The 20,616-nt window shown below is 36.9% G+C and overlaps 1 protein-coding gene across 1 annotated transcript in view; it reads right to left on the bottom strand.

Annotated features, from left to right (window-relative positions):
- The window catches only part of LOC115419423 (carbohydrate sulfotransferase 11), a 31,423-nt gene extending 24,384 nt beyond the window's left edge, over window positions 1–7,039 (bottom strand). Inside the window, exon 1 of the mRNA XM_030134187.1 lies at window positions 6,521–7,039. Coding sequence (XP_029990047.1) covers window positions 6,521–6,614 — 94 coding nt within the window. The 5' untranslated portion in view covers window positions 6,615–7,039. The remainder of the gene's footprint in view (window positions 1–6,520) is intronic.
- Between the last annotated feature and the right edge of the window lie 13,577 nt (window positions 7,040–20,616).

The raw sequence follows: 20,616 nt of genomic DNA on the forward strand, positions 1-20,616 counted from the left end.
CTCAGGTTCTGCTTGTAATAAAACATCTATGGGGAACCCGATAAACATCAACTAATATCTCTGACTTGCTGGCAATTTAAAAGGCATTCCTCAGTTTTATTTCCATGAACTTATAGGATGAGACCCTTTCAGTAAAACATGAAACGTAACATTCCACAGTGAGTCACAGCTTTTTCCTCTTTGGTCTTTGTCTGTGTTCAGCTTTTATAGAGAAGCCACAATTGCCTTTGCAATAAACATACCACAAAAGTCAGAAATAGCCATCTCTGCCCCTGACAAGGATCAGAAAAACTAAAAATATTAATCTGACATCAGTGTTCATCATAATAAGGTGGATCACTCAATATCAACCACTGATATTTTGAAGCATAAATCCAGACTGGAGTTTCATTTATCACATACACATATCATCATCCTCATTGCATAATTACTTAACTCATACACAAATGGACAAAAGTATTGGGACATGTTGAATTCACATGTTTCTTTTCTAACAGGGGTCTGGGATACAAAACAATAATCATATGTCAAATGTACATACATCAAATTTCATAATATAGTTTTATATTGGGATAAATGTCCTTGCATCGGTTAGTTTGGTTTAAATTGATATCTCTTCCTCCAAAATGCCTCACAGATGTTTTTTACTTCATTTCTCTCAACATTAAACTTTAAGGGAATATTGATGTTTATAAACTATATGGACAAAAATATCAGGACACATCATGTATACAGCTGTAAGATGTCCTGTTCATGATGATTTCAGATTTAAAAAAACATCAATATTAATAATCAATATGATATTAATCCCAATATAAAACTATATTGTGACATTTGTCGTTATTGTTTTGTATCTTAGACCCCTGTTAGAAAAGAAATACCTGAATTCAAAGTGTCTACATACTTTTGTCCACTTGTGTATGAGTTACGTAATTATGCTATGAAGCCAACGAAATATATAAAGAAGCAACTCAGATGAGGGTTGATTTAAAGGTCATGACTGATTCTTGCACTGTTGGAGGAATGTCATATTCTGTGAAATTACCACTTCCATCCTTCTATGACAGTGCAGTAAGTGCAACTGTAAACCCACTATAAATCTATGCAATTATCCTAAATATAGATAAGGGTTGTGTTCAACAGGGTATAATTCAAAAATAGGAATTTTACACAGTGTAGCTCTGTGTTTTCAATGCAGTTGATTGTTATGCAGCTGCAGTTTTACATCTTTATAGAGTCTTTTAAGAAATAATATGAACTTTAACCCAGATGGAACAAGAACAGAGAAAGTGAAGGTGTTGTACAAACCACTGCATATGTTAAACCAATTTAGTGTGAAGTTTAAAGCTGACAGCAGCATAATGTGTGAAACATGAAATGGACTGCTTGTACATTCAACGTACTTTACACAGAGAGAACATTTTAGAGGAAAAAAGCAGCCTTTAAATGTTTTACCACTGTTTAACAGTTTTAAACCAGTACTTCCTTTCAGGTAGGCATTTATGATGCAGTCTGTATAGATCACACATTTTTTGATGCACTAGGTGTGCACAGAATAATGCATGTGCTTTTAATTTTGCAAATACTGAGATACGTGTAAAGAAAGACAAAGGTGAGCAGAAAAACACATCTGACTAAGATAGGCAAATGTCACTGGTGAAACGTCCATTTAATTAATGGATAAATGGTTTTAGGTATGGATTTAATGGTGGATCTTACAGATGTTTGAACACTGGTGGTAACTGGTGTGTGTGTGTAAAATCGTACAAATTTGGCAGATGAATAGTTTAACTCCCAAGGACACTCGTGCAGATATGGTTTCCACATTAACCCCGATGCTCCCGCTTAAAAAACGTTCATCTGGAAAGTAAAATATCATAAATATACACGAAGTGATGATGAAGTCATATGTGCCGTTGAGTTTTTTTACCTTAAAGTTTCTATATGAAACGAATCCAAGCGTTGTAACAGTTGGAAGCCATGAGTTTGAGTAGGAACTCAAAACGTGACTACACTGAAAAATAACTCACACATGATCTTATACCAGAGGTTAATGGGCAGCTGTAAGGCTTTCAACCCTCCCTCCAGTCAAAGTGTATGTCTTCAAAGCCTTATGTGTACAAAGAGATAAAACAGTGATGACAATTATCACTATATAACTTCAGTCTGGAAATTATCACTGGCCCAATGTCTTTTATACTTTTGTTATGTTTTACATAGGAGTTTATTATACACTTTGAGTTTTCTTCCTCTAGATTTGTGAAATGTTCTAGTGTTTGTCATCTCAAATCATTCGTTTTCTTCAACTGAGCTCCAGAAATCAGCATTTAGAGATAATATGACAGTTTGAAAATGGATAGATATACTTTATTGATCCTAATCTGGGAAATTGCAGTGCAGCAACAGCACGTGACACGGTACAAACAGAATACAAGAATAAAAGAGCAAATACACTATACATAATATATTAGAGGTATAAAAACACAACTGTACGACAGCATATTAGGGCCACATAAGAAAACAAAAACGCTTGTCACTACGGGAATAAAGTCATAATATTTTGAGAATGACAAGTGTTTTTATTTTCTTATGTGGCCCTAATACACTGTCGTACAACTGAGTAAGAAATCTGGATAATTTAAACAGTAAATGAAGATAGAATTAAAGGTCATCAGTTCACAAAGTCTTTCTGTGCTGTTATAGTTGTAGCGAAGATAGTGAATGTTAAAATTATAGCAAAGGTACATAAGTGCATGTAAATTAAGGGGAAACAGAATAATCTGGACCAGGTTATGTCACAGTAGAAGACAGTAACTTGAGATGAAAATTTTAACAAGTTTAAGTTTAGTAGCTTTATCAAGTATAAATATGTCTGTTTGATTGACCTATGTTAAATTTAACTACATTCATTATGTTCCTATTGGCTGTTAAATAGATCATAGCAGCCACACACTGTGAGACTAGCTATAGTTATATTGAATTTCTGACTGTTGGAATTGTGTCCTAATCTGTCTATGGATGTAAGACCAGGACAGTGGATATTTCTGAACCTCTGTCTCTGACTTGCATTACAACCAAAGATATTGGTATGTATTCTCTTTTATAAAAGGTATAGGACCAAAATCACATATTGTATATCCATCTTTAATGGCTGATCTCTGATAGCAATCCAACCACCAAATCACTTTACTTCCTGCATTGCTGTCAATCGTTACTACAACACCAAGGTCTTGAATGGATCTGTAAATGTATTTTTCTGTATTCTGTAGTTTTGGTGTATAATAGGTATTTGTTACTGCAGACAAAACAGAAAATGCACATGTGTAACTAATAACTTTAATGACAGACTGGTTTATGTCATTAAGGACACCTGTGTTCTTCTTGCTTTTGCGTCATATACAGACTGAAAAAGCTGAGAGAAAGTAGATGCACATAGTTTGAAATAACGTCATCTTCAAAACATCTCCTGGAATGAATCTAATAAACTGATATCTAACAGTTTAAGGGATTAGGAGTTTTTCTTCAGGCTTATATTAAAGACTCTTCAAGTATTCCTAATAATAACAGCGCTCGCCCCATGTCACACATCCAGAACTGACTGCCCTCTAATAAAAATCAAAATGCCCCTCACATTATGGGCAATATAAGCTTTCTTTAGCTCCATCATATTGCTGGCCATGAAGCTGAATGAGGCCATTGTATGTGGCAGAGGGATCTGGAAGAGGTGGAAACAGATCTCAGTGAGGGCCAACCCCTCTACCAGCCAGCTGCGACTTCTCCCAGCCCTTCTCCACGTAGCAGAGGAAACGCTCCTCTAAACACATTGGTAATTAAATTGTTCCTCATCTCGAGTCTGCGCTTCAGGGAGAAACATACAGACAGAAACAGGGTAGGAGTGGAGAGGGATGACGATGATATACGGGAATGACTGAGTATGACAGGAATCGATAATGCACAGAGACACAGAAACCTTTCATTACACTTGGAATGACTCGAATGCACTCGGTCACCTTAGCCTGACGAGTGATGACAGGACACGACAGGGGTAGGATTGGTTATTTAAGACACAAGGCATGAGCTGCAAACAGAGAGAGTAGCTGCTGAGGAAACACTTTAACCTTTTAATGGGCAAGTGACTATTTTTGGTCATTTCTGAATACATTACAAGACAATGACAACAACAGTTACAGTGAGGACTGCGAGTCACCAATCATAGGTCTAATGTGGTCTGCAGGGTCTGTAAGGTCTGCCTCTGCATGAACAGTGAGTGTACCTGCTTTGTTAGGTACCATGAAGTAATGGTACTAATGTAAGGAATGATGTTCAAAGGGATAATGTGGATGTGGACAGGTGTCTGGATCAGCACTTATGTTGATCTAATGTTCTAAAAGTGGTGTTCTAATGTTCTAAAACGCATGTTCCTTTCACCTTACATCTGTTTTTCTTGTATCTATATTTACTTTTTGTATTTTTTTTTTTTTGGCTTCCTTACAGTAAGGAACCAAATATGGTAACTTCATTGACCTTAATTTTCTACATAACAATAAAATAATTTAGAAATTTTTCACAAAAGTACTATAGTTTTGTTATGTCCTCCAGTAACACAATAAGGTTGAAATTTTGAATTCAGGAGTATTTCTATGAGTGATCTATAAAGGGTTAAGACAACACAAACTACAGAGTGAGCAAACATAGACCCATATTGAGGACCCATATAATAACAATAATAATAATAATTTAGGGTAAGTGAGAGCTAATTATGCAGTGGAAGAAACCAGACAACAAATGATCAGTGAAATCAATGTAATTCATGGCATAAATAAATCTCAACAACTGAACATCAAAGTAGCTTTTTGGTTAGAGTGATTTTTATTTGGGTTATTCTTTTCCCTTAATGTCAACTTTTTTCACTTTAGTTGTTGAATATTAATGGCTGCTGTCACTGCCAACTTCTATCCTTCCTATCTGCGCTGATCTTCAAAACTGACACCCTGAGTAATTTACATTCGCCAACATCGTGCATCAATATATCTGCAGGGTGTGGGTGATATACTAGATGAACCAGTTTAATTTCCATTAAGATATTAATTTTATAATTTCCTGCCAACTGGCAACTCAATGCAAACAGCTGAAACACCTCAATAACCTGTAAAATGTGACATACAGGGCTACAGAGTGCAAAATGTACTGAGGTTTCACCCATATATCTGTGTAAATGATTCACTTTTTTTTTTAGAAGAAGAAAGCAATGCTGAAGTTGTTAACATATGCATTGATGTTTGAGATTTACTTTTACAAGGCTGTATTCAGTGTTTAATTCAGGATATACTAGATATTTTATCATTTTGTGGGGCCAATTAAATCCAAAGCTATCAATAAATACATGCTGAGATTAAAAGTTTTATAGTCCAAAAGCCCAGTAGTAATAAAGAAGAAATATCTACTATAATATATAGTGATTTACTGTGAAACTGTCATAATCACTGAACATACTGTGATATTTGGTCATGAAATCCAACACAAAAAAATACCTTAATAATTTAAGTAACGATTTATATTTTATAGCTGGATTTTAATAATGGGTGCAGTGGCTTACAGATGAAACCATTTAAATGTCTTATTAAAAGCTGCTGCAACTATGGTTACTTTCAACGTTGATTATGGTCTTGACAAAGTGATTCATTGCATTATAAAATATGATAAAATTATGAATGTTTCAAAGATGACCCTCCAATATCTTGTTTGATCAACAAACTAAATAAACCAGAAAGAAACTGCAACAAGAGAATGTAGACCAAGGTGTCAAATATACGGCCCGTGGGCCAAAACTGGCCCACCAAAGGGTCCAATACGGCCCGTGGGATGAAACTGTGAAATGTAAAAATTACACTGAAGACGTTAATGGTTAAGGATGTTAAAAACATTTTAGTTAAGGAGGCACATACACACCAATGTGATCCAAAGTGGGTCAAACCAGTAAAATAATACCTTAATCTATAAATAATGACTAAAAACTCCAAATTCCAAACTCCAAAAACAATATTCTGCCTGTTACTAAATGTTTTGTGTATTTGTAGATTCACTGTGATCTGTAAGTTGTGTAAACAATAAGTTGAGGAATAATATTGTTACAATTCCACTTATTTTTCTGAAGAAATGTCAGGCTGCCCATATTTGTTCAAGTTATTCACATTTTTTTTCAAAGGATAGTTAAACATCTTCATAATGTAATTTTACTTATTTTGCATTAAAACTAAGAGAAAAGAATTGGAGTTGTCATTAATTCTAACTTAATATGCTATTATTTTACTTTCCTGGCCAGTTTGAGAACAAATTTTGCTGTATGTGGCCCCTGAACTAAAATGAGTTTGACAGCCCTGATAAAGACCCTTAAAAATCACTAAATGCTAAGATTAGAAATAGAGGTCAATGAATGAAACCACCAACTAATCGATTAATCGTTGCGGGTCTGGCGTAACAGTAGGTGTTTTTTAGCCGATAAAGCAGAGTTTGTCCTCACCTGGTTTCAAGCTGCTGTTAAAGTAGAAGATGACCATAATGAAACAGCCCAGACTCAGGGCAAAAACCATCCGGATGACTTTGGGTTTCCTCATTCTGAGTCTCTGGAAACGACGAGAAGCCGAGTCGAAAACCCCACCAGGGTCCGCGCGCGCCGCCGTCCTGCCGCTGGTGTCTTACTTTATGACGGATAACCGCATCGACCCTGCCCGCTGACCGCTGCCGGTGCTTCTTATACCCCTGTACATCCTTGCATGTCCGGGCTGAAAGTCTTGGCGGTGACAGGGGGAGGAAAGAAGGAGCTGTCCGTTAACGAGCCGCGGACACCGGGGGGTCTCGCCGCGGCTGACCGTTATCCAGACGTCGGTGTGTGGCGTGGGAGAAGGAAAAGTCGAGCAGGCTGCATTACTATCCGCGGTCCGAGCAGAGGCCGGTGTGTTTGTGTAAGGGGGGGATTTATATGCCCCGGACAGCGTCTTTCCAAAGGCTTGGGTAACTCGTTAACCCTTTTCTACCCAAAACCGAGGCTTGTTTCGCCGCACCTAGCTACAGTGAAGCTAACGGCTTTAAAATAGGCACACTTCCGGTTTATCTTAAAAATAAAATAAACACGGCACAAGCTTCTTCTAAAACGTGTAAACATTATAGGTTTTCTCCTGTGCTGTCCTTACAGATTTAATTATTAATCGTAGTCGTAGTTGTAACTTCAGTATTCATCTAAGAATACATTAAAATAGGGCCACATTAACACTATCCTGACTCTCTTTACTTTTATTTTGAAGGTGCAAAACTGTTTTCCGCTGTCATGTCTCCATTTGTCTTTACACTGATCAAATATCCACATGACTGGTTCACAATGTGTCTCACTGATGATTTATTGGTCTGTGGTAACAAATCTGCTGTTGATTTACCCTCCTAACCTTATCAAAATTGCTTTACTACTGACTGTAAAATGGATAAATGTCTTTAATTTGTATTTTCCCCTCCATTCTATTCAGTTCTGCAGTGCTTTCCAATGACTCCCCTGAAGCTCAAAAGAAAGTTAAAGGTCAAGTCACTGCAGATTCAATGAGCTCCATCAAAAATATGATATTCTGTAATATCATTATATATATTTTGACATGAGAGACTGACTGTTTATTGTGCCACCAAAACAGTCGACAACAAGCATCTCAATTTTCGTGTTATTGTTGTTTCTGGTAAATACAGACCGATTTACTAGAGCAGTGCCGGAAGGCTATTTAGAGAAATCATGAGTGATTTTGGTCAAGTATAACAGCTAAAAGATTATATTCACCTTTCAAATAGTTGTATATAACTTTGAGAAAAAAGGATTTCTTCTGATACCTCCAAGTCAGAGATTACTTAAACGTAGAAATCAAGTTAACTTGCAATATTTAATTACGCTTCCAAGGCTAAATATAATATACATGTTTATTTGTGAGTTATGGGACAATGTTCACTGTGTTTATGACTTTAACAGTTAACACAGGTTAAAGCTGCAATACCTGATAGGTTTAAGCTAAATCCCATAGTTACCGCTGAACATAATGTAATTGAAGGCTCACTGCTCTGTCAGTCAGTCGTGGTCAGAGACATGTTTCCTCCTTCACTGGCTGGTCCAGCACCAGTACTGACCCAGACTGGTTGTATTATCTGATTACCAGGGTTGTGGTGGACTGGTCACTGACCCCGTGCAGCAAACACCAGTCTAAGATGACACATGACCGCCCAGTGGTGGGTCGCGAGACTGATCTCATGAAATTGCATTGTATGTCACAACAGTTCTTATGGCATTTGGCGTGCTATACATACACATTTTCAACGTTTTGCGTGTTATTCAATGCCATGTGATCGCATGTCAATTTACACCAAGATCTCCGGTTCACATAACCCTAACCCTTAGCCTCAGTGCATGGTATTTGACACGGCCTGAACATACATGCAGAAAGCTTATAATGTATGCAGATAACACTCCAATTAAAAGTGGTGTGTATACTTACACGAGTCATGAAATCATGTTGGGGTCGGATCTCTAGGACAATGGTGGAGTGTAAAGTTTATGACTGCACAAACAACAAGCAACAAACTGGTACTTTCCACTCATTCTTGCTCACTGACTGCTGCTTGTTTACTCGCACTCATCACCTGGAATTAACGATGCTATGTCACTTCTCATTAGTAATGGCTGCTCCCCATAGGTTGTACCCCCGCCCGTAATTCACATAATAAAAAGGTTCAGTGAAGTGCATTTATGGCAATTTTTTTTCCTGAATTTGCACCTGTCTTGTTTATAAGTAAAACACAAAGCATCATTAATGTCGTAAGCATGACCAATACAGGTACGCTTTAAAGCAAGAAGGTTCTGGTGGCACTGGTAACCACTGCTCCACCCTAATGCTCATTATGTCATGACAATAAAAAAATATTTTCAATCATCCCTTTATTATCATGGCACATCAAAAATACCATTCATTGAATTTAAACTGTAGAATTCAATACAACATTCAGCAGTAATATATAACACAGGGCTGTTTTTTCCGACATTTGACAGTATACTACATATAACTGTGTGAAGTCTTCCAACACAATTCAATTCTATGTCAGCATAAAGTGAGTGTGCTGTGAGTGTTGTGTTGCCAATACTACAGGTCATGCCAAGCAGAAATGAGAGAGTGAATCTGGCTCGGAGATATGATGACTGGAATGAGATGTGGGAATGCCAGGTGAAGACCACCACCTCGGGACCCTGGTGGGAGTTCTGCTGGAAGAACATAATGAGATCCTTTGTGACTCTGAAGCTAAAATTCATACAGCGAGGTTTCCAGTGTCAGGATGGATGTTGGAGACACTGGGGTAAATCAATATCTGACCATTTCCATATGTTTTAGACTTCACCTTTAAACTCTCCAAAGAAATGAAGAACATTTTTAGAACAGATTGATTACTGTTTTGTCACATCATACTCCAAAACTCCAGAGAAACCCATGGCTCAGGATAAATATTTCTACAATGTGCTTTTGGTCGGAGGCAAGAACTCCACTGCTGAAAGATTGATATAGACGCCCCCACCCCATCCAAGGAGGACTGGACTACATAAAACAAAAATACAATGCTTAGAGAAATGGGTTTTCTTTTTTTTCTTTAAAGGCATATCTTGTAGTTCTGAGATTCCAAAAGTAACTCCAATTATTAACAACAGGGGGCAGGATTGTACCAGAAAATACCCATCATAGCTAATTAGGTTCATCACTCACTGAAAAAACTTATTGATTAGATCAGACTAGATAGAACTTTATTGATCCCTCAGGAAATTAAAGAAAATTATTCTTTATAGTGCATCTGTGTTAAGGGATCATCAATTTTTCGTCTTCTGGTATCATTGATTTTTCTTCCTCAAAGTAAAACTCAGACAGCCAGTCTTTGAGAGCTGTGTCTGCTTTTATTACAGGTCACTTACCTAATTTAATTTTTTTTTATTAGAAAGAAAACAGCCACAGTAAAATCCTAAATCACTTCCATTTGGAATGTTTTCCATACAGTTTGTGTTATTTGTGGCTGTACTAGAGATTTGTTTTGAAATGTCCAAACAATGTCAGAACTGTCACACTTTGATCTGACATGTATCAACAAATGCTGAACAAAAAATACTGTCAATAATGTCATGTTTTAATATAATGAAGTTCCATTGCCAACTTAGCGATGTGGAAGACATGCTTTGAATTCAGCTTTAAACATTATTTCTTTACTTGCTGAAATCTGTTTCCACTAGGGAAAGTAACGCCAACACTGACTCTCATTTTACTCCCATTTTTATCACTTCTTTTCTTTGTCTGTATGTTGTTTCTTATTTGGAACAGGTGGGTTGTGGTGACTTTAGGAACAGATTAAACCATGGTTGTCTTTCTTGTTTACGTTTGTGTTTACAATTGACTAAATCTTATCCAGTATGCATGAAAAGCAGTTAGAATTGGCCCGGTTGGCAGAGCTAGTCTACAGACTCAGGCCTACAGTGGCTCATTACCCACTCTAGTGGTACCAATTGGTATTTCAGGACCTGCCTGATGGTTCAGATCCCTTCTTTCAAAATGTTTTTTCCATATGGTTTGTGTTGTTTGTGGCTGCACCAGGGATTTCTTTTCAAATGTCCAAATAATGTCAGAACTGTCACAGCTTGGTCTGACATGTATCAACAAATGGTGAACAAACATAATAACACTGTCAGTAATGTTATGTCTTAATATAAACTACATTAGCGGAGTGAAGGACCTATGACGAGTTCTGCATCAAACCTTCATTTACTTGCTGAGATCTGTCTCCAGTGGGGAAAGCAATGCCAACATTGACTCTGATTTTACATGTATTTTTATCACTTATTTTCTTTGGCTTTGAACATTGTTTCTTACTGGCAGCAGGTCAGTTGTGGATCTGATGGTCTGTTCATGAAAAGCTTCAGCTTCCTGTTTATTGCTGTTTACAGTTCACTATTCAACCTTCCACACACAAGGAAACAACTTAGAATGAGCCCAGTCAGTTCAGCGAAGGTACAGACTCAGGCTACAGGGGCTCATAACTCACTCTAGTGGTACAAATTGGTATTACAGGTAGTGATGGGGATGAGACTGTCTATGTTGAGATTGGGTCGAGACTGGGTCAAAACCGAGTCAAGACCAAGACCGTTGGTTTTAAAATGCAGTCGAGATTGAGTCAAGACCGAGTCTTTGAGGAACCAAGACTGAGTCTTTCAGGAGTCGAGACCAAGACCAAAAAAACAAGTCCGTTTTGACAGGTCGCTCATCTTGTCTCTGCTCTGTGATTGGACCAGCAACTGAAGTCAGGTCACTGACACTCACTGAACACAGAATCTTTGCATTGCACCATGGGATGTACTTTTCAAATAATGCCCGTCGACATTCAATATGTTTTTTTTTTTAATTATTTAAATTTATTTGTAATGATGGATGATTGGATTTTTTGTTAACATGAACATTAAAAAAAATCTGCTGGTCTTGAGGACTCGTTCTGAAATTACAAGTCCTTCTCCTCCCACTATGGGCCGAGACCAAGTCAAGACTGGGTCCTTGATGGGTAAAATCTGAGACAAGACCAAGAAAGCAGAAAATGGTCTCGAGACTGGTCTCGAGTCCGAGACTGGACTCGAGTACTACAACACTGATTACAGGATGGCCATTCCAGGCTTTGCTGATGGTTCAGTACAAATCTCTGCTGTACAACTCATCAACGTCTTTGGCGTAAAGTAAAAAATGTTATTTCAAAACAATCTAATGATAATTTTACATCATATTTGAATATTCCACAATAGTTCTATGATTTGCACATTCCACGTTGATAAATCAAAATGCAAGAAAAAATGGATTACATGCCCTATGATGACCTGAATCTTCTATGCATCTGAAAACACTTTGTTCAGTGCATGTACTGGCCCATGCCAGCTCAGCTGTTAGCATAAAAAACTCAAGAAAAATGAAGTTGTAAAAGGTGATTATGGTGTCCAACCCAGTTCTTTATACAGTAAAGTTTGAAGGTGTGTAGAATATGATATATGTAGGTAAAACATGACTTAAAGTGTTTTGAAAATGATTAATGATACAGGTAAGCAGACTGTAATCTCATTTTATTGTTAATGTAATAAATTTTGGAAGCATAACAAGACATATTCATACAGGTTGAACCTCTAATGATTGATTCTGTTCATTCGGTTGTTGATTAAGGTATAAATGCTATAAAATTCCATTGTATAACCAATATATCCACCAGACATACTTGGTGTTTCTCCTCCTGAGCAATAAATCTGATGGCCCTTAAAATATGATGCAGTCCTGGAGTCATCCATTTCAACGTCTTGACAGTTTATGTCTGTCCTCCGTCTCAGACACCGACAGGAAACCAGCTCAAACCTGCAATCGGTCAGGATTAACTGCGACACGCTCCTTCACCGCTGCCAGTATTAACAAAAAAAAGATGAAGTGATGCTGGTGTGAGACGTCGGAACAATGTGGATCTAATTTAACCGAACCAGAATCTTACTGTGACCCACTTTAGATGTCATTCAAAATAGTTCATTAATGGAATTAGGTAAAGTTAGCAGGGTTTTTTTTTTTTTTTTTTTTACTTTACTCGAGCATTCACTTCTTATTTTTACTCCATATATTTTAACAAAACATCTATCATTTCCTCTCCTTACCTTTAAACAGGTTCGCAACTTTAGTTTCAATGCACTTGAGGGGAATATTTATGTTAAATTTGCATCATTTCATGCCTTCCCAAGATCCAGACAGATTTCAACCTAAATGGATGCAACAAGATCATGTCAAAATGATGATCCATCAGTAAATAGCACCAGTACATATCACATGCAAAAACCAAAAATACAGACAAGAATGACATAGAATCTGCCAACAATGTAAAACACATATCAGTACATCCTGATTTAATGTGTTATACTTCGTTGTTTTTCTTCATTTTGACTTAAACTGGCTTTTACACTAAACATTAAGTAGGAATTGAAGAAAGTGAGTTCTTATTTAACAAGATGAATATAAAACAGAGATGAAATAGGACAAAATGGAGAAAATACTTCACACTTGGAGTTAGAATTATAGAATTATATTATGTATTATTGTATACTTACTTTTCTTGTTTTTATTAATTCTTGTATGTGTTTTATTTGTTTTTATGTCTGTGTACAGCACTTTGGCCAACTGTGTTTCTAAAGTGCTGTTCATCTCTGACAGTCTTGCACATTTAACATATTATTTATCTCTGGCAGTTTTTGCTCAATAACTCAGATATTACACGTTGATGTAAATATATATTTTTCTCTTAGTAATAGTAGTTTATATTTTTATGGTCATTCTCTTTTGCACACCATCCTTAAATGTCAGTGTTTTGTTTGTTTATTTTTTTTTCTTTATTTTAATTTCCTTGTTAAACTATTCTATTTCTTTTTTATACATCTTAAATTCTTTTGGCATTCAGTGTTACTGAACGCATGACAATAAACGCTTTGAATCTTCATGAATGAAGTTGACTTGACTTGAGAATTAGCTGCATATAAACAGACGGTTCACACTGAGTGTATTTCAGGGCCTGTACTTTTTCACTTATGCTGCGGTAAAGAAGCTAAATCACTACGCCTACTTTTACTTTGCGTACACATGTATATTTCTTCCAGCGCAGTAAAGACTGTGTGTACTTTTACCACCTCTGCACATGACTGCGCAGAGCCTTTTAAAGTCTCGCTTTAATCTCCTTCCTTCCATCTCCAGACAGAAAACCAGGTCTGGCTAATTAGAGCGAGGAGGACTTCCTGCTGAGCCACTTTTGACCTTTGACCTTGCCCACATTCCTCCATGGATCAGATCGGTGGGAGAAGTCAGGATGGGTTTGGAGCCACACGACTGATCAAACTCACACTCTGATGGCCAGACCTTGTGAAGCCTGTCACTGTTTACTGTCTGAGCAAGGAATGATGGGTAACTATCGGAGGGGTCAATGCACATTCTCACAGCGGCAGAAAGAAAAACAAAAACCACTCAACTCCCGGTCAAATTTTAGACTGTGACACTACACTCTACACTCACAGCAGCTTTGGGGGACTTTATCAGTGGATCAATCAACAGGGAGATAAATGAAGATTTGGAAACTCCTAGCATTCAGTCATAGCTTGGCCTCAGAACAGCATCTGGAGGAGGATACTGTCTGCCCCTGAGCTGAACTAGGCTTTGAAACATAACTCAGATTTGACCAGAAGAAGCAAACAAGCACAATATGTCATTGTGATGAACAGCAAAAGGAACTCCAGCCAATAGTATTAAAGAAACACATTTAAAAGGTCAACATGTACAACTAAAATGTGCTTATGTAGCAGTGGCGGCTGCTTGTCTTTCAGAGAGGGGAAGCTCAGTGTCGGCTTACATAAAAAAAAGTCAAGTTATTTAAACATAAATTCAGCCCTCTGTTCCTTTTTAAGAAAATGGTCAGTGACCTTATCGTACCAAGTAAACAAGAAAACGCTGAAATTATGTAAAATTGAAACAAGGAAGTACAATGAGTGTGTTTTATTTACAGTGCAAGAAATGAACAAGCAATTTTGTAGTGGTTTCTCTCTCGATTTCACAGCAGAATGCACGACGGTATTAAACTGAACTGTGAAGTGAAGGAGTAGATCTCAAAATAGCTGTCAATCAAACGGGATTCAGCCTTTCGACTGATCCTCCAATCAGCACATGGAAGCCTGGCGTCCAGCCCGGCCGAGCTCCGCCCACAGCTCCATTCACCCCCAGAGATGCCGGGCATCTGGGGGCGGGACAACATCGTGGCATTTATCCAATTACCATCCGCTTTTGAGGCAATGAAAAAAAACTGTTCCACTCAGTCCCATTGAAGTGCATGGACGCCGGGCTTCTACGGGTAAATGCATTGACCATAGATCGTATGAGAAAACAGCGCAACGGGAATGTTTGAAAAGTGAACAACATCGAGTCAGTTGATTTGTGATAAAGCTGATTCTGAAGGAACTCATCTGTGAGATGAATGGGTTCTAACACATTTGTAGTCAATGAAATGTCAACACAACCGTACATATTTGACCATTTAATTTTCGTAATTTTAGGGGAAGCCGGGTTTCCCTTGCAGTCTATGAGAAATCACTCATAGTAGAGAAACTGTAGAATAACCTTTTTATAAACTCAAATGAAGCAGACCCGCGAGTCTACAGTCACTGTGAACAGACTATGCTGTTGTGTATTGGTGCATGCTGTACCACATTTGTTCAGCATTCACCACCAAAGCGTTCTGGGCATGGCAACGTGATTGTAAGGCTATTGTATTCCACCATTACTAATATCTCCCAAAATATTAGTCCTATCCACTTGTCGTTTTTGCTAGTCTCATCCATGACTAAAAATACATCAGTATGCCAAACTGCAGCAGTCAACTCTTTCTGGATCTTGTGTGAATCCCCAGACACACATGCATGCACACACACAGAGGCCACTTGGGTTTTATAATACAGATACTTGACCTTTCATTTTTGAAAGTCTTTGAAACACATAGAATGGGTACAACTGTTCTTTGATGCACCTCCAACGTAAAAAAACAAAAAAAAGGGAAAAATAAGTTTGTGTCACTGCTGAAATTTTAGACCATAACTGTAGAATAGAATAGAATAGAATAGAATAGAATCCAATATAAAACAATACAATACAATACAATACAATACAATGCAATACAATACAATACAATACAATACAATATAGTAGAACTTTATTGTCATACAAAGTATGTGATATTTGTGTAACAACATATTTTGAGAACTAGATTATTAAAAACTAATAAATAAATATACAGTAACCGACAAATTACTAAATCACAGAACTTGGAGCAGCTGCATCTTTGCATGTTACCATATTGGCAACAACATTTGAGAAATATGGGGTTTATTCCAAACATTTTGTGTTTACAACCATCAAATGCAAATTAATTTTGGTCATGTTCTTTGTGGTCAATTTGAACACTTTATGCATGTGTTTTGGTTGGTTTTGGATTTTTCCCCCCAATCTGTTAAAAACTGAATCAGGCCTCCAACAGTAATAAAAGTTTAAAGTACAAAACAAATAGTGGCTGTAATGAGGAACTTCCACATTACACACAAGTACAAGAAGTTGTCATTACTAATAAATTCAGATGTTTTGGACTAAAACCACTAAAAACAATAACTTTCGAATAATTTTTAAACTTAGTGCATAAGCACAAAGAAATGCTGAAGGCACACTATTAGACAAAACCTTTTCCATGACTCAGACTAGTGTGGAATGTACTATGTACTAATGAAATATGTGTTTTCAGCTTTGTCACACTCACATATCTGTTTTAAACAGATATGTGAAGAGAATAATAAGGAGCTAAAACTGGGAGGTAAAACTGAGAAACTGTTCAAGCAGGCATCCCAAATCCAAACTGACTTAGAGCTGCTGCAACTGATTGCATTTAATGTATTTATTGTATTATATTTTAAATTGTATTGTATTTATTGTATTGTATTGTATTTGAATAGTATTCTATACTGTGAAGTACTCTGTGACTCCCTGTCTGTGAAAAGCGCTCTGTAAATAAAATGTCCTTACTTTACTTTACTTACTTACAATAAGTAAATGTCCTGAAGATTCATGTACAGAACATGAAGAGGAGGAGGAGGAAGAGAAGGAGGAGGAGGAGAAAGAAGAGGAGGAGAAGGAGGAAGAGAAGGAAGAGGAGGTGAGGAAGAGAAGGAGGAGAAGGAGGAAGATGAAGGAGAAGGAAGAGGAGGAAAAGGAGGAGGAAGGGAAAGAGGAGAAAGAAGAGGAGAAGGGGAGGAGGAAGAGAAGGAGGAGAACAGATGAAGGTGGAGGAAGGGGAGGAAAAGGAGGAGGAAGGGGAAGGGGAAGGGGAAGAGGAAGAGGAGGAGAAGGAAGAGGTAGGAGGAAGAGGAGGAGGAGGAAAAAGAGGAAGAGGAGGAGAGGGAGGAAGTGGAGGAGAGGGAAGAATAGGAGAAGGAGGAGGAGGAAAAGGGGGGAGGAAGAGGAGTTGGAGGAAAAAGGGGGGAAATGAGGAGGGGAAGAAGAGGAGGAGAAGGAGGAGGAGGAGCAAAAAGAGGAAGAGGGGGAAGAGGAGGAGGAAGAGGAGAAGGAAGAGGAGGAGGAGAAAAAAGAGGAAGAGGGGGAAGAGGAGGAGGAAGAGGAGAAGGAAGAGGAGGAGGAGAAAAAAGAGGAAGAGGGGGAAGAGGAGGAGGAGGAAGAAAAGGAAGAGGAGGAGGAGCAGGGCCACAGTGCCTTATAGGGAACATTCTGTTCTGAATGAACCTCCTCCTCATTGATCCAAAGGTCAAACAGACTCAGGAGTCTGAGGTTTGGGATGTAGATATGGGTTAGACCAGACTGCCCTCTACAGGCCGATGGAAGTCAGCAGCAGGAGACCAGCAAACAATGATATTATAAACTCTACATCAAACTATGGAGATGGTTAGTCTGATTATTTATGGAATCAGAATAGTTTATTCATCTCAGGGGAAAATTACTGTATGTTATGGTCACTCCATTCAAGTAAAATGAAAAGTATCTATCTATCTATCTATCTATCTATCTATCTATCTATCTATCTATCTATCTATCTATCTATCTATCTATCTATCTATCTATCTATCTATCTATCTATCTATCTATCTATCTATCTATCTATCTATCTATCTATCTATCTATCTATCTATCTATCTATCTATCTATCTATCTATCTATCTATCTATCTATCTATTATTCTACTTCCTTAAGTACTGAGTTTATATATAATAAAAATATATGTGAGCCTGTTACTTTATTATGAGCTTCAGTGAAACTACATTTTACTCATTACATCAGTCAATCACAAAACAAAAGAAAAAGCATGAGTGCTTCTGACTGATGTCAACATGAGTGAACAGTCATTAATGTGAAGATAAAAATAAGCAGGAAATGAGAAATTCAGTTCCAGGAAACCGATGAATCAGTAACTCTATGAACATTTGAACGTAATCCCGGTTAATTATTGGCAGAGAAACAAATACAATGGGATGTTTTAGTGATTATACGGCTGTAATACACGTAAAATGGATTACGTAAGTGTGGATTTCACAGCCGTGATAAGGACTGTTCTGAAAGATGCAAGTCATAGTGAAACAGGGAAGAGTTCAGACTGCACCAGTGGGTGTGGGTGTGGGTTTGTCCACGTCACTGGAACTACATCTACAGCTGAAATGAAGGAAACAGCCCAGTTTTATATGACATTATTATTTCTAGAGATATTTTATATATAATATTGTTAGCCTCATAGCATAATAAGTCCCACACTATATGGACAAAAGTATGTGGACACGTTGAATTCAGATGTTTCTTTTCTAACAGGGGTCTGGGATACAAAACAATAATGACTAATGTCATAATATAGTTTTATATTGGGATAAATATCATTGCATTTGTTAGTTTGGTTTTAATTGTTATCTTTGCTTCAAAAATGCCTCATACATGGTTTTGACTTCATCTCTTTCAGCATAGATTTTTTCTTGTTTTTGTTTCTTTTTATCCATGACTATGATTTTAAATGTTCTACCTCTACATTCCGAAAATATTGTTCATGCTCTGACTGTAAATAATAATTTTCTACCACAACTAACCATCTACTTTCTTCACATTTCACAGAGGAAGAAAAATTTCCCATTAAACTTTAAAGAAATAATCATATTTTTATCTCAAATTATCATGAACAGGACATCTTACCGCTGTAGACATGATGAGTCCCAATACTTTTGTCCATGTATTGTGTTTGTTTACAAGTGGACTTGTTTGAATATACTGTATACTTTTATGAATTAATGTTTCTAAACTATATGGACACAAATATTGGGACACATCATGTCTACAGTTGTAAGATGTCCTGTTCATGATGATTTGAGATAAAAACATAAATATTTTCTGAACATTCAATGGGAAATTTTTCTTCCTCAGTGAGATGTGAAGTAAGTAGATGGTTAGTTGTGATAGAAAATTATTATTTACAGTCAGAGCATGAAAAATATTTTTTGAAATTTAGAGGTAGATCATTTAAAATCATAGTCATGGATAAAAAAAAAAAAATAAGTAAAAGTTGAGAGAAATTAAGTCAAAACCATGTATGAGGCATTTTGGAAGCAAAGATAACAATTTACACCAAACTAACAAATGCAATGATATTTATCCCAATATAAAACTATATTATGACATTTGTCATTGTTGTTTTGTATCCCAGACCCCTGTTAGAAAAGAAACACCTGAATTCAACGTGTCCACATACTTTTGTCCATATAGTGGATGACTTAGGTAATTATGCTATGAGGATAACAATATCAGACACAAACTGAGTCAGTGTTTCAGATCACAGGTTTCAGTTTGTTTTTGCAGAAATCACTTCCTTATTGGACGACAGTTGAGTAAAAGCATTTCTGCAACATGTACAGCTTCATTCTTGCGAGAACCCACAACAGTCTGTTGGTTTTGACCATAGACAGATGGAATATGTGTGTTCAGCATTTACTTAAGATCTCACAGAGGCAGAGTTCAAACCAAAATAGGATAATTCCTCAGCTGCATTTTTTAATGTTAATGATTAAACACTAAAACTCTAACCCTTAATAAGACACTCACTGAAATACTTGAAAATTCACAATTTCAACCTTAGTGTGTTATTGGACAATGTCATCTACTTCCTCGTCGGTTGCGGTGACAGTTTCCCTCCTCTTGCCATAAAACATCCGAGCAGCACTTGCTAAAAAGTAAATACATGCAATAAAACAACTGTTATAAGGTCATAAACTGACAAAAAATCTCTCATATTCACTATTTACAGCTTCACAATGTCTATAAAATCTGTCTGAATCACAGTATATTGTTATAAAACCCAACATGACCTCACTGAGGCACGGGATTGGACCCATGTTTAATGTTTGTGGAAATTACCAAAAATAGTCACTTCTTCAGGCATTTGCTTTTGTTGGTGGTGTATCATGCTTTATATTTATATGTCCAAAATAAAACATTCATTCATTCATTTAAAACTGACCTCAGATAAAAATGTCAAATCACTACATACTCGACATTTTCAGTTTAACCTCATTTAATCACATGACGTTCACAGCTTTGTGGGTTTGTATTTACTGCACTGTAATGATTACTCAGAGTGAATTCAACCTTTTAACTGTTTTCTTTTTTAAATTTCCTGTTATTATAAAGTGTTGCTATATTTTATTATTTTTAAGTTACTTTTATACTAAAAAAACTGTGTTGTATTCAGTAATATTAAAAGTCATGATCACGGTTTCCTCTGACACTGGGACATTCAAAATACCATATGTAAGCACTGAAGTAGACATTTTGAGACACAATGAGTATTTTGTTTTAGTGCAAAAAAAATGTACTATGAAAATTTATCCTCTCACACAAAAATGTGAATAACATGAACATGAACAACCTGAAATAATTGCAAGGCAATACAGACACTCTGGAGTGATGAACAAAGTGTAATTGAACCTAT

The sequence above is a fragment of the Sphaeramia orbicularis genome, chromosome 5 (genome assembly GCF_902148855.1).
Source record: "Sphaeramia orbicularis chromosome 5, fSphaOr1.1, whole genome shotgun sequence".
NCBI classification, from domain to species: domain Eukaryota; kingdom Metazoa; phylum Chordata; class Actinopteri; order Kurtiformes; family Apogonidae; genus Sphaeramia; species Sphaeramia orbicularis.